This window comes from Schistocerca serialis, chromosome 9 (assembly GCF_023864345.2).
Source record: "Schistocerca serialis cubense isolate TAMUIC-IGC-003099 chromosome 9, iqSchSeri2.2, whole genome shotgun sequence".
Taxonomy (NCBI): domain Eukaryota; kingdom Metazoa; phylum Arthropoda; class Insecta; order Orthoptera; family Acrididae; genus Schistocerca; species Schistocerca serialis.
In genome coordinates, this window is record NC_064646.1 from 319560889 (window position 1) to 319587406 (window position 26518).

Here is a 26518-nt window from a genome sequence, read left to right on the forward strand (position 1 = left end):
CAGAATTACTGCCCATCATTAACCTTCAGAATAAATGTCAATGCTGTTGACAAGCGTATAAAAGTACACGTACTATCTTAATGCCTGGAACTAATAGTACCTTACTCAGAGATAGGAGAGGGTTAGATTGGGAACCGTAAAAAGGGAAAGGAAGTGTTACCCACACATTGTGTGGACGAGAGGAGGCAAAAATGAAAAAGAGAGTGTGTGTGTGTGTGTGTGTGTGTGTGTGTGTGTGTGTGTGTGTGTGTGTAGGGGGGGGGGGGGGTTATGAAAGAGAGTAGTTGGTCCAAAATAGTTCACTGTAAGCACTGTGCCAGTTTCAGTATAGAGATGATGAGTAGTAGAAACTGGAGTAAGAGAAAGAGAACTGAATAATGCAATAAAAAATTAGAGAAAAAGGTGTATCAGCAGAACTGACATATGTACTGAAAGTAACTAGTGGGGACCAATTTTTTCATAGTTTTTTCCAACAAACTTTCCTTTTGATGTATATACAATCAAGAAATACTGTTTTTAAAAATCTGATTTTAGAGTACTGAAGTGATTCAAACAATAAAAGGTGTGTGTAAATTACCTGATTTCATCTTGGTTTGGAAACACACTATATGTTTGTATAAGTTTCTTTGGGTAACGATCTGTTAATTTTTCCAGCAGATTGGAGCCCATTCCAGAGCCAGTTCCTCCAGCTATGGAATGACACAAGACAAAACCCTGTAACAAAAATTAATGAACTATTTCTTAACAAAAATGATACATAAAAAAATTCACATTTTGAAGTTAAAATGTACAAAAATGTGCTTAGGCAACCAAACATCTGCAAATAACTGGTGGCAGCAAATAAACAACACTTGAAGACTGAATAAGCTCATCAATTTCTGAGCTTCCATCTTTCTAGTTTTAGCACTCAGGTCCTCATGTGCAGACTTAATTTAGTACAGAAGCTGTAATAGAGAAACTCAATACAGCAATGATGAATATGCTGTAAACAGCTACATTAAACCCCTGTCCTTTCCACCCGCTCTCTCTAGTCTGTATCCGGAAGGTCAAAGAAATGCCCAGAAAAACAACTGCCACAACTTCATGAGAGTTTTCTAGCTACTAATTATTTTACATACAGAATATGTCAGAACATCAAAGCTCTTAATCAAGATGGATGTCCCAACAACTCATATATCAAATTCTTCAGGTTTCCCATTTCCTGTAGCACTTTTGTGTACTATGCATCGTCCTGATGGAATGTAATTCTCCCCCCTCCCCCCCCCCCCTTTTGCACTCAATATCTCTTAGGTATTTTTATCCAGTTGGTCCCGAAGATCTAAGTAGTATTTGACAGTTACTGTAATATCTCATATTATTATTGTTCCAGTTTTTCCTACACTACATTATTTGTTTCATTTTAGAGGTCTTCCACATCATTATTTCCCCATGTATTTAGCTTTAAATTGAGAGGAAGGGCAACTGGGACACATTTAGTAATGCAGAAAATAGAAAGGGTGAAGTTAGTAACAACTAATTCTCTTCCCCCACGAACTAAAAATTAATTCTGTTAAAAAATCACAAATTTCTCTTGATAAACATAAATAAAACTGCTCGCATGCAGAGAAAACCTCGCATGCAGAGAAAACAATTACTCTTACCTCCAAACTGTCACTTCCATCAGCTTCTCTGTCAATTATATCAAATATTTCCTCTTGTAATTTGTCTCCTTGACTGTATCCTGATGCCCAGTTATTGCCTGCACCTCCTCCATGCTTTGATAAGTAAATGTTCTCTGGATTGTATAACTGAAAGACGAAAATTACATCTGCTACCAAATATGATGGAATTACAATATTAACACTGTGTACTAAGCAATAAAATTATTCCAACAAACATTATTAATTGTACAGCTCACAGTTTCACCCTCAGCATTGACTCTGATGTACCAGTCATTAGTGTTGCCACGCAAATCTATTACCTGTAAGTGACTACAACAATCTATAAAAGCAGATGAAAGGCCTTTATTCACATACAGCAATTAAAAAAATGAGTGCACTGCCAAAAAGAATGAGAACCTTGGATTACTGAAAATGAGAATCAGATATCAGGATAAAAAAAGGATTTGTATGAAAGATGTAACCAAAAGTGGGAAAAAGGTCACACCTTACATGGGGACAAAAACAAATGAACAGGATATGTGGGAAGGGAGCAAAACAACTTCTTATATTCTTCTAGATTGCAGATTTTCGTATTTTTCCAGAAATGAAGTTGCTTTCTTTGGCCTTCATAACTGAACTTTCATTTCTTGACTTTGTAACATAAACTTTAACAGAAAAATTAACAGCACACATTTATGAAACACTAAACAACACTAAAGACAGTTAATTTGCAAAAACAGACTGATTATTGTTCTGTACCATCTAGCTTGATCATTAGAATGCGGATGTTACAAACCATCACACTAATTTTTCCAAAAAGTACACACCTTTGCATATGGAGAATTCATTATTGTATGAATGACCCTTGGCTCCAAATCCAGTAACACTGCACGTGGAATGTAATGCTCATCATCGGCCTAAACAAAATTTGGAGAAAGAAGTTAATTTTGTTGAGTGTGCTTCATATAAAAAGGAAGAAAAAAACATCCTTGATAAAAGAAAAAGCATGGCAAAACAATGACACACCATTAACTATAACGTAGGTATAACAAAAACTTTTTATTGTTACAAGTTACTTCAAATGATAATGCTCAATACTACGTGGGATATAATGAAGAAGAGGAACGCCATCTGGGAAACATCTTATGTTTATTCAGATTACAAGTTTCAGCCATAGTTACATGTCATCATCAGATTCAGATCTAATAGAAGAGGAGAAAATCGTATGGTAGATGATCATAATGTGACATGAAAATAAAGGTCAGTTATAAAGGCCATGAAAATTTTTTTTTATAATCAGTACATGTAAATTGCTAAAAACAATTTAGCAAATGATATATCATGTGAAAGATTGAGAGACAAACCCACAAAACTTTGAATGTGACGTTGCCATGTTCATTTTGAAAACTGTTCACAGGGGAGCCATCAAGTGTAGTGGCTGGAAATGGCAGCAAAGCAAGCCAAGACAGCCATATGATATGTAGTTACTTGGTTGGTAGTGCTACATGTGGTCCAAAGGAAGTATCAGTATCACAGTGCAATCAACTAATGGTCAAAAAGCCTAGCTGTCACTCGTTGAACCTGAGTTTAGTTATGGCGCCGGCCGCGGTGGTCTAGCAGTTCTAGGCGCTCAGTCCGGAGCCGCGTGACTGCTACGGTCGCAGGTTCGAATCCTGCCTCGGGCATGGGTGTGTGTGATGTCCTTAGGTTAGTTAGGTTTAAGTAGTTCTAAGTTCTAGGGGACTGATGACCATTGATGTTAAGTCCAATAGTGCTCAGAGCCATTTTTTTGGTTATGGCATTTGGCAAAGTTTTTTATGTTCCTTCACAGTAGGTGCCAACGGCCTTTCAGTGGTAGCTTCTCTTGTCTTGAGTACAACAATGATGCATGTTATTTGTTGTCCTTACGAGAACTATTGAAGTACAAGTCAAAAACAAATGTATCAAAAAATTCACAAAAATTTTAAACAACACTGATCTAAATTATTTTAAAATCATTTGTTTTGTAAGGGAGACGGAACATGATTATGCTGAAAGTAAGTGATTTTAGATCAAAATTTTATCCTTCATGAAACTTAGATTTCAAATGTAGAAGAGAGTAACTAACTGAAAATTACTCAATTCTTTGGTGCAAACAAAACTGGTAATAAGACACTGGTAATCATAAACCCTTTTTTTCCAAATTAAGCACTGAAACAAAGTGCCAAGCTCAACAACAATTCCTATGTCCTTTTATTTGGGAACCCTAAAATTCACTATTACTTGCAATTTCAGAAACAATCAGGTCCAAATTAACTTGCCGAAGTGAAGTTTGGCTGTACGCATAAAACTAGTCATAGAAGTAGCAGTCAGAATGGGAAAGCAGATGTGGCAATCATTAAGATGCAATTTAGTAATAGAAATAAATGTTTAACGAGTTCATAAACATTAGCCTCTAAGTAAAATTACAAATATGTTGAGAAAAATAAGTTTAACTATTCCATTTAATGGGTCTGGATAAAATGTTGAAATTGTGTCAGACATTATTTATTAAAATTCAGCTGGATGAGTATAATGATCCAAGAGAGACAAGCAGACATGAAACTAACGACCTTCTAATTCACAGGATAAGCATAGAATACGGTTTTCTAACACAAAAGTATGGCTTTTTTTCCATAATTTAAGGAAAATAAAACTCAATAATGTCAGTCGGCTGTGGGTTCGTAACGACAGATGCCAGATGATGGTAATCATCTCTCACTGCCTTACTGCAATTAGAATTTAACTTGAGAAAAGGATTATTTTAGAAGTGTTGGATTTCACGTTTTTTGAGTGTATGCACTTTTACAGCTTTTATACCTTAAGTCTAGTACCTGTTGCAACAATATGCATATTATTATATTCTTTACAACATATTCTTCCATGTGCTAAAACAAATTTTCCTTCAAACAGAACAACGGAACTATTAGGCTAGGTTTCTAGCGTGTGATGGCGCGTTCCTGGATATCCACGGATGTCATAATACTTGACAGGATCAAATATTAGGATACAGCATCTCGTATAACTTATGATACCTTCAGTTTGCCACCGTTGTAGATGGATTCAGACTTATTTTTAATGAGTGGTTTGACAGTTTTGTCAATTTTTGTGACAGGCATCATATTACATTTTTGTGACTGATGAAGCAAGAGAAAACTGTGTCTACATCTTCTGTTTATCACCCCATCCCATGCATAAAATGCAGCATCTTATGGGGAATTCATGGCACTACTTAAAATGCACCATCCCCGAGAAGTTTAAAAAGCATTATCTCCAAGAAATAAAAACCTGGTGGGCAGTAACCATGTCAAGTAGCAACTTCATTTTAGATTACAAGGTTATTTGATAGCAGCAGCATTGAAAACAGCTAAAAACATTCTCTGGAAAACAGGTCTCTTCCAACGTAACAGGCATGTACTTAGAGACAATGACTTTGCAATACAGCAGTTCAGCATACAAGATGCAACCAATGGAGTAAATGTGCGTCCAAATGATATCTAGCCAGCAACCAAAATTAGCAAGCAACATCAACAGCCACCAGAGCTCTGGTATAAACAGCAGGTTCCAAATCTGTTAATTAGCAAACTTTGTCTCTATGCGGGGAACATTTGAAACAATTCAAACAGAAGAAAGCCGCATCAGAATCATAGGACATACAAGAGAATGTTTTGCTGTTGAAAATGAAAAAGAGAAAAGCTGAGGAAACACAATCTTCCAGTCATTCGGAGTCTGATACAGATTTGATTGAGGACAATGCTTCTAAAATGCAATCTGAAGAAGGTGAATGCATGTTCTGCAGTGGTTCTTTCTCTGAAGAGATATCATAGAGAAATTGGCACAGTGCAAGGAACAATATCCTTGGTGCATGCCCTGACTGCAATTCTTTTGAATAGATTTGTTTGTGCTCTAGTTTTCAAATTTACATGTACTAAGTGTTACATAGCACACATTCAATAAATAGAATTTAAAGGTCAATTATTTCAGATAGATGTCCAATTAACAAACATACAGTTATATCAAAAGCTGTAATATAAAGTGAAGGAATGTGAAGTAAGGAAAGTTTCGCATCAGCAATAAGGCTAGTATGAGGACCACCCATCACTGCCATCAATTATCTGCCTCATTTGTTGAAGCATGGAAGCAGTCACCATCTGGAAATATATCTCACCATCTGGAGACACACTCCCATGTATCCAACAGGTCAGATGATCAGGTCGATGTCAGCCTGTTACAAAAACTATTGCTCAGTGATTTGACTTGTGAGAATCAGTTAAGTGGTCCTGCTGGAACTGGATCACTCCACTGGGTTACTGCATCCTCACACTCAGCTCAACTGTGTGTTTTATGATGCACACATACTGATTTGAGGTGAAGTGACCATAATTTCAATGAAGTATCCGTATTCCATCCAATGACATCCGCCCCCAGAATGAGACTGATGTGACCAACAAGTGAATGTTGCACCACATACTGTAGGTCAAAATGTGCTTCCTGTGGCTTTCAGACCATCACCAGAGCCTCATTCGCTGAGCTAAATACCGAGTCATCAGAAAAGATGATGTGCCAGTCACAGTCTACATTAAATTTAGCGAAAGCAAGTCTATAAAGTTTGTGATCATTAGATATGACCTCTTTATTAGCAGCCACATGGGCTATAAGCCCAGCTGCCCGTAAGCTGTTGCGAACGGTTTTTGAGCATATAGGAAAGTTGGTCTCAGAATGAGTTGAAATGGCACTTAAAAATGGGTGTTCCATACATGTGTCAACTAACACATTGTCATGTTCAGGTGTCAACACTGTTCCTGAGCCCAACTCTCAAAGCTGGCAAATTGCCCATCTCGTGCCAACACTATCCCCTTCCGGGTGTAGCAAGGTTGAAGGCTGCACTTGGCTGCTACTTCACACATGCTGAAACCATCATACTGGATGAATGCTAACACACTATCTCTTGTTGTTGTGGTCTTCAGTCCTGAGACTAGTTTGATACAGCTCTCCATGCTACTCTATCCTGTGCAAGCTTCTTCATCTCCCAGTACCTACTGCAACCTACATCCTTTTGAATCCACACTGCCCTCCAATACTAAATTGGTGATCCCATGATGCCTCAGAACATGTCCTACCAACCGATCCCTTCTTCTAGTCAAGTTGTGCCACAAACTTCTCTTCTCCGCAATCCTATTCAATACCTCCTCATTAGTTATGTGATCTACCCATCTAATCTTCAGCATTCTTCTGTAGCACCACATTTCGAAAGCTTCTATTCTCTTCTTGTCTAAACTGTTTATTGTCCATGTTTCACTTCCATACAAATACTTTCAGAAATGACTTCCTGACACTTAAATCTATATTCGATGTTAACAAATTTCTCTTCTTCAGAAACGCTTTCCTTGCCATTGGCAGTCTACATTTTATATCCTCTCTACTTCGACCATCATCAGTTATTTTGCTCCCCACATAGCAAAACTCCTTCACTACTCTGAGTGTCCCATTTCCTAATCTAATTCCCTCAGCATCACCCGACTTAATTCGACTACATTCCATTATCCTCGTTTTGCTTTTGTTGATGTTCATCTTATATCCCCCTTTCAAGACACTATCCATTCTGTTCAACTACTCTTCGAAGTCCTTTGCTGTTTCTGACAGAATTACAATGTCATCAGCAAACCTCAAAGTTTTTATTACTTCTCCATGGATTTTAATACCTCCTCCGAATTTTTCTTTTGTTCCTTTCACTGCTTGCTCAATATAAAGATTGAATAACACCAGGGAAAGGCTACAACCCTGTCTCACTCCCTTCCCAACCACTGCTTCCCTTTCATGTCCCTCGACTCTTATAACTGCCATCTGGTTTCTGTACAAATCGTAAATAGCCTTTCGCTCCCTATTTTACCCCTGCCACAGTCAGAATTTGAAAGAGAGTATTCCAGTCAACATTGTCAAAAGCTTTCTCTTAAGTCTACAAATGTTAGAAACGTAGGTTTGTCTTTCCTTAATCTAGCTTCTCAGGTAAGTCGTAGGGTCAGTATTGCCTCATGTTTTCCAATATTTCTACGGAATCCAAACTGATCTTCCCCAAGGTCGGCTTCTACTAGTTTTTCCATTCGTCTGTAAAGAATTCGCATTAGTATTTTGCAGCTGTGGCTTACAAACTGATTGTTCGGTAATTTTCACATCTGACAACACCTTCTTTCTTTAGGATTGGAATTATTATATTCTTCTTGAAATCTGAGGGTATTTCACCTGTCTCATACATCTTACTCACCAGATGGTAGAGTTTTGTCAGGACTGGCTCTCCCAAAGCTGTCAGTAGTTCTAATGGAATGTTGTCTACTCCCGGGGCCTTGTTTCGACTCAGATCTTTCAGTGCTCTGTCAAACTCTTCACGCAGTATCATATCTCCCATTTCATCTTCATCTACATCCTCTTCCATTTCTATAATATTGTCCTCAAGAACATCGCCCTTGTATAGACCCTCTATATACTCCTTCCACCTTTCTGCTTTCCTTTCTTTGCTTAGAACTGAGTTTCCATCAAAGCTCTTGATATTCATGCAAGTGGTTCTCCTTTCACCAAAGGTCTCTTTAATTTTCCTGTAGGCAGTATCTATCTTACCCCTAGTGAGATAAGCCTCTACATCCTTACATTTGTCCTCTAGCCATTCCTGCTTAGCCATTTTGCACTTCCTGTCAATCTCATTTTTGAGACGTTTGTATTCCTCTTTGCCTGCTTCATTTACTGCATTTTTATATTTTCTCCTTCCATCAATTAAATTCAATGTTTCTTCTGTTACCCAAGCAGTTCTACTAGCCCTCGTCTTTTTACCTGCTGCCTTCATTACTTCAACCCTCAAAGCTACCCATTCTCTCTCATAGCCTGCATATGCTGAAGCACCCTGACTGCAAATGGCCGTTTGTCATATACTCATCTGTGTCGCAGTACGCTGCCATGTTCGGCATACCTCGACTACACACTTATTACTCTTCTAACATATAGAAGAGAATTTTGAACAGACAAAGTCAAGTGTTATAGACTTTATAGTGTGTATATATGCAGTATTCATATGCTATCACAGAAACTCTAAAAGATCTACAGGTAATCATTACCATAAGAAGGGAACAAATACACCGCTAAAAGTTACACGTGGTGCTGGCTGCCACCACTGCCCGTGTGTGTTGTGTTCCCAATGGTACAAGCTGTACACAGCCAAAGTTAATTGAGGGTATCAAGACATGTAGGCAGTTTTGTTTTGCCGAATGTACCTACTGATCTAGTGGAGAACTGAACATCCCTTAGTCAACAATTTGGAAAATCCATCGTTAGCGATTAAGATTGAAGCCACACAAATCACAGCTCCTGCAAGCCATAAGCCATGACAGCAAATCATACCACCTACACTGATATGTAGAACTATATTGAAAATGACAACTTTGCAAGCAAATTAATCCACAAAGGCATTTTTTTTTTCATGTTTTGGGAAATGTCAACTGTCAACTGAGAACACACACACACACACACACACACACACACACACACACACACAAGCACAGAAAATCCACATGCAACTGTGTAACACATCTGAGATTCCAAGGAAGTTAACATGCCCTGCACTGTGTCCAAGAAGATAGTCTATGGACCCCCCTCCTTCACTGAGAACTGTAAATACTATCCCATATCTCAACATGCTGCAATTGTGGCTCAGGCCACAACATGAAACTGAGAGGGGGGAATGCTCCTCCACATCTCCACAATTGTGTATGACATAACCTGAATGCTGTAGACAGGTAGTGTTGCGACCACTGACTTGGAGTTACTCGAGTTGCCACCACAATCACCAGACCTGATGCCTTTCTTGGGGGGTTACATCAAGGACAGTGTGTATGTTCCACCTCTACCCCAGAACCTCGTAGACGTGCAACACTGAATCACAGCAGTTTTGACAAAGTATCAATGCACAGAACATTCATAAACACTTTCAGAGTTTGTCTGTCACATACTGTTACATTTATTGTGCTTTTCTGGCCATCTGTCTACACTGCTTCTTTTAAATGTTTCATGGACTTTATAATAATACTATGAAAGGAAAGTTGCTTATCACCATAGAGTGGAGATGCCGAGTTGCAGATAGGCACAACAAAAAGACTGTCACAAATAGGCTTTCAGCCAGCAAGGCCTTCATCGAAAGTCTCAGGCAACTGAAGCCACACTGTTGTTACATTCCATCCTGGATTGTTTGAGCATGGATTTCATAATTACATTATACATACAATGGCAGTATTGAATAAAAAAGTTTACAGAACAAGTGCAGTAACACAACTGTCTTTACTTATTCTTCTTTAAATCTTACATCTGTTATACCTACCACTATTCAAAGCTGTGAAACTGTTGCATTCATTTGTTGCAGTTTATGTGACACACTCTTTATGTTTTCATCCCTTTTTTGGGAGTGATTATCACATCCACAAGAAAACCTAAATTGGGCAAGGTAAAACCCATTCGCCAAGTGTACAAGTTAGGTGGGTCGACAACATATTCCTGTCATGTGACGCACATGCCGTTACCAGTGTCGTATAGTTATATATCAGACGTGTTTTCCTGTGGCGGAATCGGTTGACCTATGACCTTGCGATCAAATGTTTTCGATTCCCATTGGAGAGGCATGTCCTTTCGTCTACTAATCGCACGGTTTTGCGGTGCGGTCGCAAAACACAGACACTAAACTTATTACAGTGAACAGAAACGTCAATGAACGAACGGACAGATCATAACTTTGCGAAAATAAATTTTCCAGTCGATGGAAGACTTGAACCAAGGACCTCATGTTCCGCAGCTGCTCACGCTAACCACGGGACCACAGCACTCCTGAGCTCAGAGTATCCTTAATGTTGCCTATCTTGCGCAACGACTACTCAGTTTGTATATTTTGCTTATTTTTTTCGTAGTTCCACACAACTTCTTCCTGTTTTCTCGATTGATCTGTGTTCAGTTCTTCAAGGCCTATCCACTGTGCCAACTTATAACTAAATCTGAGGGGGGTGCGATGGGGAGGTTCCCTTGTGAGAGGTTGTTACCAACTTCACATTATATCAGAGAATACAGAAATGACATTCATTTTCAGGTTCCAGAGTTAAACATTACCATAGAAATTTTATGCTGTTTGCATTATCAATTATTCACAGAAAAACAAGACAAAGTTAATCACTATGAAAGCAAAGTTACTGTTTGTTATGAGAATATCATCATAAAACCACACATCATAAACCAATAACGTAAGTTCTAATAAAAAAAGTTAGAGCCCTCGACCCACATTATGTTACCATTCACAACATAATGACGAATGGCTGAAGAAAATATCATTATCAGTGCTTCAAGCACTGATACCTAACAAGTGTTTTACAGAAGTTGGAAGGACGCTGCAACAACATTTTCGAACTGTAATACCTAGAAGGATACATGTCTAAAAGAACTCCACGCAATACTTTTAATACATAACAATAAAAAGATTAATATTATAGAACTGTAATGATCTCTTGATTCCAAAACCTAACAGCAGCATAATATGGCACAAATTACTATTAGAAAACCACAACATCAAGATATTACTTTTTCCTTAATAATAATGACACTGCAGTTAGATCAAATTACTTTCCAGCAGTTAAATCATACTGCTTCCTTTTATGTTACCAATAGCTTCAAATAAACTGTTATGCCATAGCTATTCTATTTGGTGTGGACAAGTATAATAAAAATGCTGCCACATTTAAAGCATGAGGACTATGGAAGTGCATCGCATTGGGGCCAGCTGCGGGTGGTTACATCAGGGGCTACTTACTGATCTAGGAAGTAACGTCTCTGCAATGTTGGGGCAGTTAGCACATATCCCGGCCCAGTAGGAAGGTCAGAGTCTTAATACCAGCAACTCAGTAGAAACGCACAGCCACTGTGGCTCTGGTGACGTGGTTGCCACACAAAGAAGCTGTGGCTCTGTTGTGGCTTACATGACGGCAATTGATGCATCGGCAAAACAGAGATGAGCCAAGCCCATATAAACACTACTTATCTGTAGACAGATGTATGTAGTCTGATAGCTGCCAGCTTTGAGTAGAGATCGACACCAGTCTTCAAGTCAGCATGAGTCAAGCTGCCACCACTGGACTTCCAGTAGGCTCACTTCTAGTCACTACCAGTCTCCTACCCTAGTGGGTTACAGTGTGTGTGTGTGTGTGTGTGTGTGTGTGTGTGTGTGTGTGTGTGTGTGTGTTTGAGGATTACGGGCGCTAAACAGCGTGGTCATTAGCGCCCAAATGCATAAAAACAGGAACAGAGGCAGTGAAGGGACTAAGACGGACAGCAAACAAGGAGAACGGCTAAAAGACACAGACCTGACGCAGTTCCACATTCTCACAGACAGAAGCAAAACAAGAGGAGAAGAAACGCACAAAAAAAGGAAAGGAAACACAAGGAAGAGAGAACAGAAACCGAAGGGGAGGAAGGAGGTAATAGTGACTGGCGGACCTCTTACCTAAAATCTGGGTGAGCCAGTCACCCAGCAGCACATTAAAACCCTCTCCCTAAAATCCGAGGCAACAAATTGGACAGGACACAAAACCGTAAGACCTTAACCACAGTCGTTGCGTCGTCTTGCAAAATAGAGGGTAAATCCAGTGGCAAGGAAACCACCGCCCTCTGGTCAGAGAATAAAAGACAGTCAAGTAAAATGTGACGGATAGTAATCTGGACGCCACAAGCACTGCAGATTGGGGGGTCCTCCCGCCGGAGTAAAAAACTATGTGTTAAGGGACTGTGCCCGATTCGGAGGCGAGTGAGGAGAACCTCATCCCGCCTGCATGACGGGTAGGACGTACGCCATGGCCGTGTGGTGGCCTTGACCAGACGCAGCTTATTGTCACCGACTGCCAGCCACTCCTCTTCCCATTGACGCATAACACGAAAACGCAAAAGGGAGGTAACAGCATGGAGGGGAACAGCACATTCAACAACGTGAGGGAGGGAACATGCATCTTTGACAGCCACATCCGCCAGTTCGTTTCCCCTAATACCCACGTGCCCCGGCACCCAGCAGAAAGAAACCTCCTTCCCCTGCTGTTGCAGGTGGAGTAGGGCATCATGGATGTTCTGGACGACCGTATCCGCTGGGTACAAGTGTTGCATGGTCTGAAGGGCACTCAGGGAGTCAGAACAGATGAGGAACTTAAGACTGGGAACACATCTCATCTGCTCCAAAGCCCGCAAGATCGCAAACAATTTGGCATCAAAGATGGTAAACGCCGCAGGAAGTCTTAACTTGACGACGCGATCAGGGAAAACAACAGCACAACCAACAGAGTCCCCCTGTTAAGAGCCATCCGTAAATACTGGTACATGGTCGGGATGCTGGTGTAAAATATCGGAAAATAAGGAGGTAAAAACAAACGCAGGAGTGCAGCTCCTCCGGTACTCCGACAAGTCTAAAAGGACACTGGGCCTCTGGAGCAACCAGGGAGGCAGGCGGGTAAAACCTTGTCGTTGGGGGGCTACATGCTCCACACCAAGGGACTCAAGCAAATGCTTGGCACGAATCCCAAATGGTCTCGTTGCCCTGGGACGACTGGAAAAGAGACGTTCCATAGGCGGTCGGGCAATGGTAGGATACGCAGGGGAGGTAGGACAGGCAAGAAATTGACACACCCGTCGCACCATGAGTAGTTTCCGCCGGATGGCGAGCGGCGGTTCCCCTGCCTCAGCACACAGGCTGGGGATGTGACTGGTACGGAAGGCACCAGTGGTCAGCCTGATACCCTCATGGTGTACTGCGTCAAGAATCTTCAGATACAAAGGCCTTGCTGACCCATATACGGTGCAACCATAGTCAAGACGCGATCGGACGAAAGCCCTATAACATTGCAGCAGACGCGCCCAATCTGCTCCCCAGGACCGATGGCTCAGACACTTCAAAATATTCAGTGCCTTCAGGGCCCGCACCTTGAGGTCTTTAAGGTGAGGCAACCACGACAACTTGGAATCAAAAGTGAGGCCCAGGAACCTCACAGTGTCTCTAAAAGGAAGAATGGTGTCCCTCAGACGCAATTCAGGGGAGGTAAAAAGACGTCGAGAACGATTAAAATGAACACACACACATTTGTCTGCAGAAAAGGTAAAACCCGTCTGCGCAGTCCATGCCTCTAATCGCTTTATCGTAAGCTGCAACTGCCGACTAGCAGTGAAAAGACTAGAGGAAGAACAGAAAACAGCAAAATCGTCCACAAACAAGGAGCATTGGGCAGGACTCCGGATAGTGGACGCAATACTGTTAATGGCGACGGCAAAGAGGGTGCCACTTAAAACGCTTCCCTGAGGAACACCATTCTACTGCACGTACAAATCAGAAAACACAGTACCAACCCGATATCGAAAGAGGCGGTGGGAAAGAAAGGACCGAATGAAGGTGGGGAGATGGCCACGAAAGCCCCACTGATGGAGTTGATTGAGGATAAGGCGGCGCCAAGTAGTGTCATACGCCTTATTAATATCAAAGAATACACCTAGACAATGCTGGGTACGTAGGAAGGCCTGCTGGATGGCCGCCTCAAGCAGGGTCAAGTTGTCTATAGTGGAACGACATCTCTGAAAGCCACACTGAGAGGGGCTAAGGAGCTGCCTGGTCTCGAGCAGCCAAACCAGGCGACGGTTGACCATGCGTTCCAACGTCTTCCCGAAGCAGCTCGTCAAAGCAATACTCCGATAACTACTGGGATGCGTTTGGTCCTTCCCCGGTTTGAGGAGGGGAATCAAAATCGCCTCCCTCCACGAGTCAGGGTACGTGCCGGATAACCATATCATATTAAAACAATTCAGGAGAACTTCCTTGGAAGGCAGTAACAAGTGCTGCAGCATGCTGTACCGGATTTGATCATGCCCAGGCGCAGTATCATGAGCCACAGACAGCGCCGAATCCAGTTCCCACATTGTGAAGGGGCAATTGTAGGGTTCAGAATTTGGAGACCGGAAGTCCAAGTGACCCCTCTTGATGGCAGTGCGGTAGCGGCAGAAATCTGGATCACAGTTAACAGTGGCGGTAGATGCCGCAAAATACATGGCCAGTGTCTGGGCAATGTCTCTCGGCGCCATGAGAAGACTTCCCTGATGCAGCAATGCTGTGACAGGTAGCTGGCCGAGTTTCCCGGAAATCCTCCTGATGGCTTCCCATACTTTCGTAGAACTAGTGGAGCGGGAGATGGAGTTCAAGAACGATTGCCATGACCGTCGTTTGCTCTCTTTAATCACTCGCCGCGCTTTGGCCCTTGCCACCCGAAAGGCCGCAAGATTGTCAGCTGAGGGACGGCACTTGAAGCGGCTCAGAGCTGCACGGCGGGCTCGGATGGCTGAGCGGCACTCAGTGGTCCACCAAGGGACAGGACGCCTCTTGGAAAGACCGGATGATCGTGGGATTGACAATTCAGCAGCATGGGAGATCACGGCTGTAACATGGTCTACCCATTCGTGGACGCTGGCACGGTGTTCCAAAACAGCCAGTTGGCTGAAAAGTGGCCAGTCAGCTCTGCAGAGGTGCCACCGGAGCGGCACTGGTAATGCCATAGCCTCATCCAGGAGGCGAATCCAAAGGGGGAAGTGGTCACTAGAATGGAGGTCAGCAGCAACCTCCCACAGGGCAGAATCCGCGAGTGCTGGAGAGCAAAAGGAAAGGTCAATAGCTGATGACGACCCAGAAGCAGTACAGAAATGAGTGGGATGCACAGTTCTTCAGACATCATGAGGTTTTCCAGAATGAGACCCCTGGGGCAAGTAGTCGAAGAGCCCCATAAGACATTATGAGCATTGAAGTCCCCCAGAAGAAGAAGAAAGGGGCGGGGGAGTTGGCTAATAAGGTCTGTGAGAGCCTCAGAGTCTAGCGCATCCTGAGGTGGTAAGTAAAGTGAACAGACTGTGAGCCTCTGACCCACAAGAAGGTCAACTGCAACTGCTTGCAAGTCTGTAACGAGAGGGAGCTCAGATGAGGGGTGCATGTCACGGACAAAAACCGCAACACCACCCTTTGCCCTTTCCCCTGTCAGATCATCTTTCCGATATACGGTATAGCTCCGTAAAGAAGGAGCATCAGTGGCCCGAAAATGTGTCTCCTGGAGACATAAGCACAAAGGGCACTCTCGTACAAGGAGTTGTAATTCGGCCATATGCGTCCTGAACCCATTCAGGTTCCACTGTAATATGGGAGCCAGTGATCAGGGTGGCTGAACTTTCACCCTGCCTCTGTGTTTTGGAGGAAAGCCCGTACTGGCCGGAGATTTATTCCTGGAGCGAGAAGATCGCCCCTGGTCGACATCAATGTCCATCAGCTCCGATGACAACCCACGGGAGATGTCAGACAGTACGATGGCCTCGTCATCGGACCGACCCTGACCAGTCTCCTCAGGTGGCAAAACCTTCGCCTTCGGCGTCTTTGTCTTGGGGGGCTTAGAATGTAGAGCCTTGTCAGCAGTTGGAGCTTTACTCGCCTGGGCAGAAGGTGCCATAGGAGAAGAGGTAGGAAGTACCCCAATGTCAGCAACCACGGCCTTGTCCGACGTTGCGGAGAGAGCCGCAGGTTTCAAAACAACCGCAGCAGCACAAGTGCACTGGCAAACGCAGGTATTAGTGCTAACACTAGCAACCTCCGTTTACGTAGCAACAGTGGCCATTTGTACCGGTTTTTTCAGAGTGGAAGCGAAAGATGTCGTAAACACAGGAGGTTGCATGGCCTTAAAGAGCTTCTTGGCCTCACCATAGGGGATGCGCTTAGATGTTTTGATCTCCTGTATCTTCCGTTCTTCGAGATAGATGGGGCAGACCCGGCTCCAGGCAGGGTGACTCCCAGAGCAATTCACGCACTTCACAGGTGATGAACAATCGGCTCCTTCATGGGCAGGCTGACCACATTTACCGCAAGTGGCTATCCCATTGCACCCCAACGTAGTATGCCCAAAGCGCTGACAGTTAAAACAGCGCATTGGGTTGGGAATTATGGTCGTACTGGCAAACGTAAGAACCCCGCTGCTTCCGTTTAAATGAGTGGACACTGCTGCTGTGAACCGTCCTATCCACACTGTGTCCTTGGTGCGATTCCGTGGGCTTCGGCATACCCTGCCCTGAGCTGTGTGGCCGCACCTAGTCTGTATGGATGCAGGCATGAGCCACTGTATGATCTTCGAGTCAGCAGTCTTAGTGACTCACTGACTTGATTGGTTCCCTGGCCACGCAACACTGGACACTTTTGGTGGCAACAGACCACTTGCCTACCTAAGCACCTCTTCGCTAGCTGAATACAGCTCATGCTTTGCAGAAAACAGAGATTGGCGCACAGGCGAAGGTGTCTGAGCAGTTGTATAACCTGGGCTCAAACTGTAACCCACTCCCCCCATTTGCTGAGTACGGGCTTGGCGACCCCGGGGTCCTGAGCTGGGGACTGGTCTGCACCGCCAGTCTCCTGTCACCGTAACCCCCGGACATGCTTCAGCGACGACCGTATGGCGCGGCGGTGGAATGTTGTGTGCTGCGGGGAATGGTAATCTTGGCTTGACCGCCTGGATTTTAAGGCCAACCTCTATAAAAACCCCTCAATCTTATGGTGTGCTCCGCACCTATGAGATGCATGGCTGTTGGGGTGGAACAGTCGCAAGTGGGCAACCTCTGGGGCACCTGCCGCACCCTAGTTGTATAAGGCTTACTCAGGCACGTGGGTCTCTGTCTGAGCGGACCTTTAGTTCCCTAGCTGCTCGTGGGACCGCAATGGACCCTTCGACCTCTACATTTCCCCCTACCAGTGGATTGGGTGGGCCACTGGTAGGAAACACACCCCATCGAAAAACTGTTGGAGTTTGCTAAGCAATAAAATGGATGTTTAACAATGCTGCTTTCATGACAAATCATCAGACAACAAAGACAAACCTACCTGCCACTCCACTGCACCCCTGTCCAGGTTAGTGAGTTACTGGCTTCCTGACCACTGGCAACCCAGTTCCACTACTAACTGGATAGTTCATCTATTCCCAGCCTCTACAAAATGAGTAACTGTCAAAAAAATCGAGTTTTTAATTTTTGTTATCTGTAGTTTTCTGAACAAAGAAAGTTAACTACTGCATACAGAACTGGATACCAAAACTTGTTCTGGCAGCACCAAATGCTTGAAAATAGGTGTGATGGATGCTCTGCTATGTTCCAATGATGGTGCAGTGTCAAGGTTTAAGGTTATGGAATTGATGGAAGTGCCTGCTGGACTAATACACACAGATCTTTGTCATCAACTGCAGAGAATTCTCAGAAGAGAAATCAGTGTTGGAACCCTGTAGTGCCTCGAGAGTTCAGGGTAAGTTCTAGAGACACTCTTAATTCCACCGTCTCGAACACACGTTATTTTAGGGATAAGTGTGGTAAAGCAGAACATGTCTACTGCCCCACAATTATGAGTGTACAGGACGGACATGTATCGGACGTACGATGGCGTGAACAGTTAGTCACCGAGCCTGCCTAAGAAGTTACACATCCTGCCCATGGAGTAAATTCATCGTATTCTGTGAGATATAAAACATTATTGGTGCAAACATTTGAAGGTTGCTGAAAGAAAAGAAGATACTTATTCATTCACTCTCTCATTTACTGCTGTAAAGTCGGGACATTTGTCTTATAGATGACTGTAATAGGTTCTGTCAGATCGGAAGGTGTCGAGCTTATGGGAAATGTTTAGTGTATGAAAACTGTTGCATGTTATGAAATATAGCGAGATTGAATTCAAAGTACTCTCGAGTGTACGAGTTATTTAAGAATATATTCCTCCAGTGTAGCATCTATTCTTCAGAGAAGAAGCTGGGTAGAATATCTCAGCCAACTATCCTGAAAGAAGATCGGCGAAGTAACTCCAAGTAAGTTCGACAGCCAAGGGGGAGTGTGAGTCTTGCACACCAATACCACACTGCCACAATTAATCACCGGAAACTGCCAGAATCTACCAAAGGGGCAAGAAAAAGAAGTAATACTAGAAAAAGGAAAAATGAAACATCAGAAACAAGGAATACGGACCTAGGATGCAGTAGTGTAACTCAGGGTAAGTAGAGAAACAAGCATTATTTCAACTGAAACAGGTATTGTGCTTTATTTCACTTGCAATACAAAATACAATTCAGAAAAAATTGAGAGACCAAAATCTGTGGTTCATACATCAAACTGTTCTGAAAGGCTCTGCTAAAAGATGGTGAGCAATACATGAGCTTACGACTCTTATTCTTTGAGCTACACTATGTAAAAAACTGACAATTTTTTCAAAATTTCCCCTTGTGTTAACACACTAGTCCCCAGCTTGCCATCACTATGTTGATCTACTAGTTGCGATAAAATGGACAAGTTGCACAACTACTAGCTCCAAATTATATGCTGCCTTTGACAATACTGAAATACTTTGATCACCAAAATTATTTACCTAAAATTAATCATTATTAAAAATGTTAATATCCAAATTCAGTGTTAAATTATGAAAGAGGCGCCACAGAAACCACTATGATATGTCTTTTTATAGTGAATGAATAACCCGTTTGTGCATTAACTTGCACTTTTGCTGTTTCATGCCACTACATCAACTGCAACAAGTGTCTGCCTATGCTCCAAGCCCATATTTGGCACAGCAGTTGTGCAGTTTACCTTGGGAAGCTGCAGTATATTTGTAGAACCGATAGTTCAAAATTTCTGGGTATGCATATTGATCAGAGCTTGAATTGGTAATCAATAATCACATGTTATGAATCCTCTGCAAAGTTTGATGGTTGGATGGTCATTTGGGGTACGAGATGAAACAGCGAGGTCATTAGTCCCTCTGGCAAGGATTCATTCATCTGGAGATAGGAATGTCCACCAGGAATGTGCTCAGATGAGGAAAGTATGTGTGATAAAAATGGGGCAGTGAAGGAAATATTGATGCAAGAGTTGAAAAACAATGTATGTATAAGAACATGGATTAGATAGGTACATAGGTTAGAGCAGACATGTGGTATCCCAGAGCTCATCTGTGTCAAGAAAGACCCCTCTCACACCTAACACCAGGCCAATGCGCCTGAGGGCAAAGACAGCTGCAAAACAAAGGATGCCTTCTAACCTAAAGACCCAGAAGACTCAAAGGGAAAAGGCTGAAAATGTAACTGACATCAGTTGGGCTGTCAATAATACAACAAGATGAGAGAAATAGTTAAGGGAGCACATGGGCATCCGCCAGGACTCCGCATGCGAAAGGGGCAGGACCCCTAAAGCTCTACTGACACGACCAATTAGGGGCACAGTATTAAAGACGAGCATAGCACCAATTAATTAACAGAGAGCAACTCCTAAAACAGGAAAAAGGGTGCAACAGAAAAAAAGAGGCAAACCTCGTAAAAGCAATTAAAACAGAGGAAAAGAGGGATGACACAGGCAACAGGCAAAAGAGGCAGTGTTGAGAGTCCCCCAACCCATCACGCAGCAGGAAAGGCTCCTATCCCAATTATCCTGCCCCGAAGGTAGGTTAAAACGTTATGTTTGAGAATAAAGGTCACTTTCACTGAGAGAACTGTAAAATTGTCCGCGAGTCATCTGGCAACATGAGAGGCAAAGAATTTGATGACCATACTTAGCATGGAAAGCCAGAAGGAGCAGGCATTCCGTCAGGATAAGAGCAACTGTCAGTAAGGCTCAACAAACACAATGTGGGAGTGGCTCAGTACCATAAATTTCAACCATAGGTCAGTCTGATATGGCCAACACAAATGCAGTATACAACAGTGGATTCTTTCTGGGAGTGACAGCAGTAGTCTCCTTCATACTGTGGACATTATTAGATGGGACTGTAGCCCACCATGTTGTTCCATCTACAAGTGAACAGACACCTTAGTTGCACCTGCAAAGGATGAAAGCTAATATGGGGTGAGTATTCGTTTCGCTAGCCAAATGGCCTGCCATCTATTCCCTGGGATACCCACATGAATTGGGAACCAGAGAAATACAACAGAGCATACAGTATGATTAGATCCAGAGAGAAGGCCATGAATGGTAGGTAGTACAGGGTGACAGGAGTAACATGGATGAATGGTCTGAAGACAGTTCACTGTCTCATTACACACTGAAATGCAGTCAAGGGTGGCACACTTAATAAAACAGAGGGTTCTATTAATGACAATCAGCTCCACCATAAAATACTACAGGTTCCCTGCAATGAATGGTGTTCCTCATCTGTGGAAGTTTTAAAAGCATAACCAGTGTAAAAGGCGGTAGCACACTGACAGTGCTGAAAAACAAAGGTACAGATGACAATGGATCATGGGGGGCAACTGTGAGATATACCAGACCTAATTCGTAGCCAGGTAGCAACTCCAGGGTGTACGCAAGAAAACAGGGAGAGTGTCCAATTATCAGGTAACTGTCAAATGGCGACTGCATAGGTGAGCAGTAGTTGGTACCCTCTGAACTGAAGATGATGATCACCACTTTGGCAAGAGGGCTGTCTTCCTGACTAGTCCAGAAGGTACCAGTGGCCAGTCAAACTCCACAATTATGAACTGAATCTGACAATTTCAAAGCTGAAAGCACTGCCGAGTCATAAACCTGACAATGGTAGTGGAAGTGGGATTGGACAAGAGCCCAGTAGATAAAGAGAGTACTCCGATTTGCACCCAAAGAAGTGTGAACAAGGAAGCAGGGAGCATTAAGCTTTCACATTAAGCTAGTCATAAATGTCAAATATGGAGCCACCAAGTCTGCTTTTTGTCAAAGAGGAGTCCCAAAATGCAGGACTGCGCAAAAACGTACAAACTCTGGGTACTCAAATACAGCTGCAGTTGGGATGGTCTGTATTGGAGAAGATGGGAAACAATGGGAACGTGTCCAAAGCAGAGGCCTGTCACATGGCACTTTAGAGCTGGCATTCAGTCAAGGTTACGGAGTGGAAATGCATCAAATGAGGAAGTCACCGACATATAGTGCAGGGATGGCCAGTGGCCCGAGGGAGTCCCCTAGCCCATTGATGGCAATGATGAAGAGTGCGACTTTCAGCACAGAGCTCTGCACGGCACCCTTTTCTGTGTGTTATGGAGAGCTGAGTGAAGTACCAACTCGAACCTGGCACAAGCAGTAGGATAAAAACTGGTGAACAAAAATTGGTAGAGAAAATCGACAGTACCAATCATGGTGAATAAGTAAAATGTGACAGTCCCGGGCGGTGTCATATTCATTATGCCAAAACAGATCAATAAGGTGTTGGCATTGAGAAAAAGCCTGTTGGATTGCTGTTTCCAATCTAAACACTTGGTTGGTTGGGGACAGTCCCTTCTGGAAAATACACTGATAGGAGGTCAAACTGTCCGAAGATTCAGGAACCCAGCATAATCGGTAGGCAACCATCCTTTCAAGCAATACACAGAGCATGTTGGCAAGGCTAATCAGCTGATAACTGTCAATGGACTTCGGTTTTTGCCTAGCTCAAGGTTCAGAATTATGATGCTGTCTTGCCACTGCTAAAGGAAGACAAGATTGAGCCAAATACAGTTAAAGCTTCTGAGTAGAAGCGGTCTTTGAGCAACATTAAAATGTAGCATCATCTCGCTGTGAATGGAATCAGGCCCGAGGACTGTATTGTGGGAGGATGCAAGAGCTTGAAGCAGTTTCAAGTCAGTGAAAGGTTTGTTATATAATTCAATATGCCAAGGGGTGAAGGTGAGAGGGATGCCATCAACGTCACTTCAGCATCCGGAAGCAGTCATGTAAGAAGAGGACGCTATAAAGTAGGTTGCAATGTGCTCAGCTAGAGCTGACACATCAGTACAGAAGCCATCATGAAGGAAGTACAGCTACGGACCTTTGGCAGTCCGGAAGACTATGAAGCTTGGCCCACACCTTGGATGAAGAGGCACACATTTCATGGGAGAAGATGTAGCACTCCTAACATTCCTTCTTACTGTGTTTAATTAGACAGTGAACCTTAGCATAAAGTCGCTCGCTCAAAAGTAATAACTTTGGTCTGCGAAGGATGTTGCCTGAAACGCTGCAAAGTTCTTCTGTTATCCTGAACAGCTACTGCACTGTCTTTGGTCCACAATGGCACTGGCTGGCGATGGGGGAACCTGTAAAAAGAGGAATACATGTTCCAGTGGGTGCTCACGTTGCAGACTTCTTGCATAGCCTTATGTATGCAATATGACTAACTGGGGGTGAAGGTAAAAGCAGAAGCATACAGCTGCCAGTTGCCTCTGGTAGTCTACCCTTGTGGCAGTGGCAAGGAAGCAACAGGAGCACTGGCAAGTAGTCACTGACACAAAGATTGGCACAAAGTGACCTACGTAGTGAAGCCACAGTATTGAGGGAAGAGCTCATTAAGTTGATAGCTGAAAACGTTCTGTGGGTGGCATTGAAGAGGGCAGGAGTACCATTAGTGAGGGGACACAGATCAGGGTCAGTAAGAAGCTGATCAAGTGCAAGGTCCCTACCAGATGAAGTGGTGTCCCCCCCCCCTCCCCCTCCTTTCCACTTCGGGCGCTGTGCAGTGAAATCCCCATGTATGACAAAAATGGGGAGGGGCTGTTTGAGTGAAGTGGTCGCCTCACTGTAAAGTGGCCTGTCTGTAGGTAAATAAATTTTGCCAATGGCAATTGCTGCTGTTTCAACCCAGACCAGCATGGTAGGAAAGGGAATCTACTCACTGATAAGATCTGTGTGAACCAATGTACAGACCCCTCTAGATGACCTCTCAGGGCTGGAAGTAGTCATTAGTGGAGTGCATTTCTTATAGAGCAAAGTTAGTTCCAGAAGAGGAAGAAATAAGGTATTTTAGTTTCCACTGAATGATCAGGTTATGGACATCTCCATCAAATGGTCATGTTGCAGGACTGCAGGTTATGCATGAAGGGGCCAGGAGGACCGGCCACACACCTGGATCACTTCGTACCTCCAATGGGGAAGGAAATACATCAATGAGCATCGAGTCAGAATCTGACAGTGTGGGGGGATCTGGCACCTTCGGGGTCAACAGATTAGCCTTGTCTGCATTCTCCTCCTTGTCCTTGACACCCTCTGGTGGCCGGGATTCTTGCAAGAGCCTACTTACAATGAGGCCACAGTCCTTTCAGCTATTGGCATCAGGCCTCTGATCTGTAAGTCACTACAGAAAGGGTTCCAGAGAGATGGAGGGGGAGAAAAAGAGAGAGAGAGAGAGAGAGAGAGAGAGAGAGAGAGAGAGAGAGAGAGAGAAGTGTCATGTTAGACGCTGGAAGATGAAGCTGCTGCTCCAACTAGGTGCACGAAGTGAGGACAATGGCACAGAAACCACCACGAGGGGGGCAGTGTCATAATTTTTTTTTTCCCTCAGAAAATGACGGCTGGGGAATAGATTTAATTTCAGTATTTTCTTTTCCTTCTTGAAGAATGGTAAAACTGGCAAAGGTGGAGGGTGGATTTCAGTGCAACTGACACACAAGGCGGTTGTTCACAAAGACTATATTCACAGAGTGATCGTTCACAGTTGCCACATTCTGGGTCCACTGCACAGCAGGATGACACATAACCAAAGCATAAACATTGGAAGCACTTCACGGGTGATAGGACGTAAGCATTCACATCATACCTCTATGCCATGACTAACATTTTCTGAGAGGACATTCCCTTCAAAGTATAAGATAAAGGCACCTTCACCTGTTCAATTAACTAGAGGTCTTATTGAACAGGTTGAAAAAATAAATATATAAAATAGTATATTAGGCCTATAGACTAATTTTGAAGATATAATCAGCTACACTTCATCTACTCCAACGCAAGACATTATCGATGTTCAAAAACAATTATTCTTCTTCAATTACATATCAGTCTTGTGAAGTGCCGATTACGGCAGGCTTTACTGCTAGTGTCATGTATAAATGCCAATAAATTCATGGGAGGGAATTTAAACTGTTGCAATTGCCCAACAGAAACAAGACCCAATATGACTAACACATCAAAAATAAAAAGCCTCAAAACATAAGATAAAAATGACACTATAAATGTATATAAACAATCATCTGAACTGCACGCCAGGTATTCATCAAGGCTGTAGACAGGTGTGTGAAATGCATGAAAATACTTTTATACAGTTGGACATGGATGACGACACAGGTGTCACGTCGGCAATGATTAAACTTGCAGCCGAAAAAGAAATTTGTATTTCATATCAGTTAGAATCAATATTACTTATCACAGTAAAATATGAAATTTGCACCTAATGTGCCAAACTATAGGCAAAAGATTTCATTTACCAATACAGATGATTATTTCAGAAGTACAGACAAAACTGTTCTCACAGAACACCACCAAAAAGTAACTGATTCACAAATTGATCTCTTGCCTTCATTCAGCACTACTACCTGACCTCAACTAGCAACAAATGGCATACCTCTTACACAGAGGAAAATTATACACCACAGTAAGTACATTCATTGCCTGATCTTAACTGTCTAAAAAAACAGTTACGGCTACTTACTAAGTCAACACATTGATGAAGCACATGGCACAGTAGTTTAATAAAAACACGTAAAAAAAAAAAATCAAATGTGTGTGAAATCTTATGGGACTTAATTGCTAAGGTCATCAGTCCCTAAGCTTACACATTACTTAACCTAAATTATCCTAAGGGCGCACACACACACACACACACACACACACACACACACAAAAACACACACACACACACACACGCCCGAGGGAGGACTCGAACCTCCGCCGGGACTAGCCGCACAGTCCCTGACTTCCGTGCCCAAGACCGCTCGGCTAATCCCGCGCGGCTACTACAAGTAGTTCTGTTACAAGATGTAGTGTGTGCGTGAGCTGAGCCTTCAAGTGCTTACCTGGTAGAAGAAAACATCTTTCCTATCGTTTCCTTCAGTAGCAAAGGGTTCCAGAATTCCTTCGGGGCTAATACCATGTTCAGCACAAAGGCGTTTCCAGAATTCAAAACCAACTAGAACACACGCATACACCACTAAATTTCAGACTCTACAATAGTTTGCATAAAACTGCAGAAATAATGTAAACGTACAATTACTTTACGTATCCTTAACACACACTCGTATACCTTTAACATAAATACATGCAACCTCCGTCAGAATCAATTTTCATGACTTACTGACAAGTAGTAGCGTCTGTTTTTTTTTTTCTTTTTAATAGTAACTTCACTGACACTTTAGCACAGCACACAATAGAAGAAACACCCTTATTACTTACTTTGATTTCCACATTGTCCCAATTGCAATGTGATCATTTCAGAAGGCATTTTGGCACAATTAATTCTTTTTCCACGCTTACAATATAAACAATTACTTCAATACTATCCGCCCATTTCCCTCCAGTTTGATGACAGCAGTGTTACCACACGCAGAAATGTATATTGGATGAATTCCCTTGGTATCACGGTTCTGCCAAAACGAAATCGCAAAACGAAAAGTTAGGCATTTGGCTTTTATTAAGTATTCCAGCCATTTTGCGCAATGCATGAGTTTCAGTATACTTCCCGACTTGAATAGTTGACGAGAAACATTAAAGGACACGTATTACGTTTCATTACAATAGTCGACACATAAACACATCGGGTGTATTGTAATTTTGAGACTGGTGCGATTTCGCGAACAAAACGCCGGCGAGCTCAGAAGACTCCACAATATTTCATCCTTGGCATTCTGCAATTCATAAATGTTGCACAAAGAAACACCACATAAAAACGGCTGCACAACCAATATTTCCATGGAAGGCGCATAACATAACAAATTTGGAAGGTATACCAATGCTTCATTAAAATGAAGAAACAGCTGCAGCATTACAAAATTATAAGGATACTG

At 42.9% G+C, this 26518-nt stretch overlaps 1 protein-coding gene across 3 annotated transcripts in view; it reads right to left on the reverse strand.

Moving 5' to 3' along the window:
* The window catches only part of LOC126418656 (tubulin gamma-1 chain), a 66151-nt gene extending 39976 nt beyond the window's left edge, over positions 1-26175 (reverse strand). The window contains exons 1-6 of one of the 3 annotated variants that reach the window (XM_050085534.1): positions 25723-25807; positions 25532-25644; positions 22675-22783; positions 2468-2557; positions 1641-1787; positions 578-714 (exon numbers count right to left, since the gene is read on the reverse strand). In XM_050085534.1, coding sequence (XP_049941491.1) covers positions 578-714; positions 1641-1787; positions 2468-2557; positions 22675-22783; positions 25532-25644; positions 25723-25767 — 641 coding nt within the window. In that variant the 5' untranslated portion in view covers positions 25768-25807. Of the gene's footprint in view, positions 1-577; positions 715-1640; positions 1788-2467; positions 2558-22674; positions 22784-25531; positions 25645-25722; positions 25808-25907 lie in introns of those variants that run through there. The other 2 variants (XM_050085535.1, XM_050085536.1) reach the window with 2 other exon arrangements.
* Between the last annotated feature and the right edge of the window lie 343 nt (positions 26176-26518).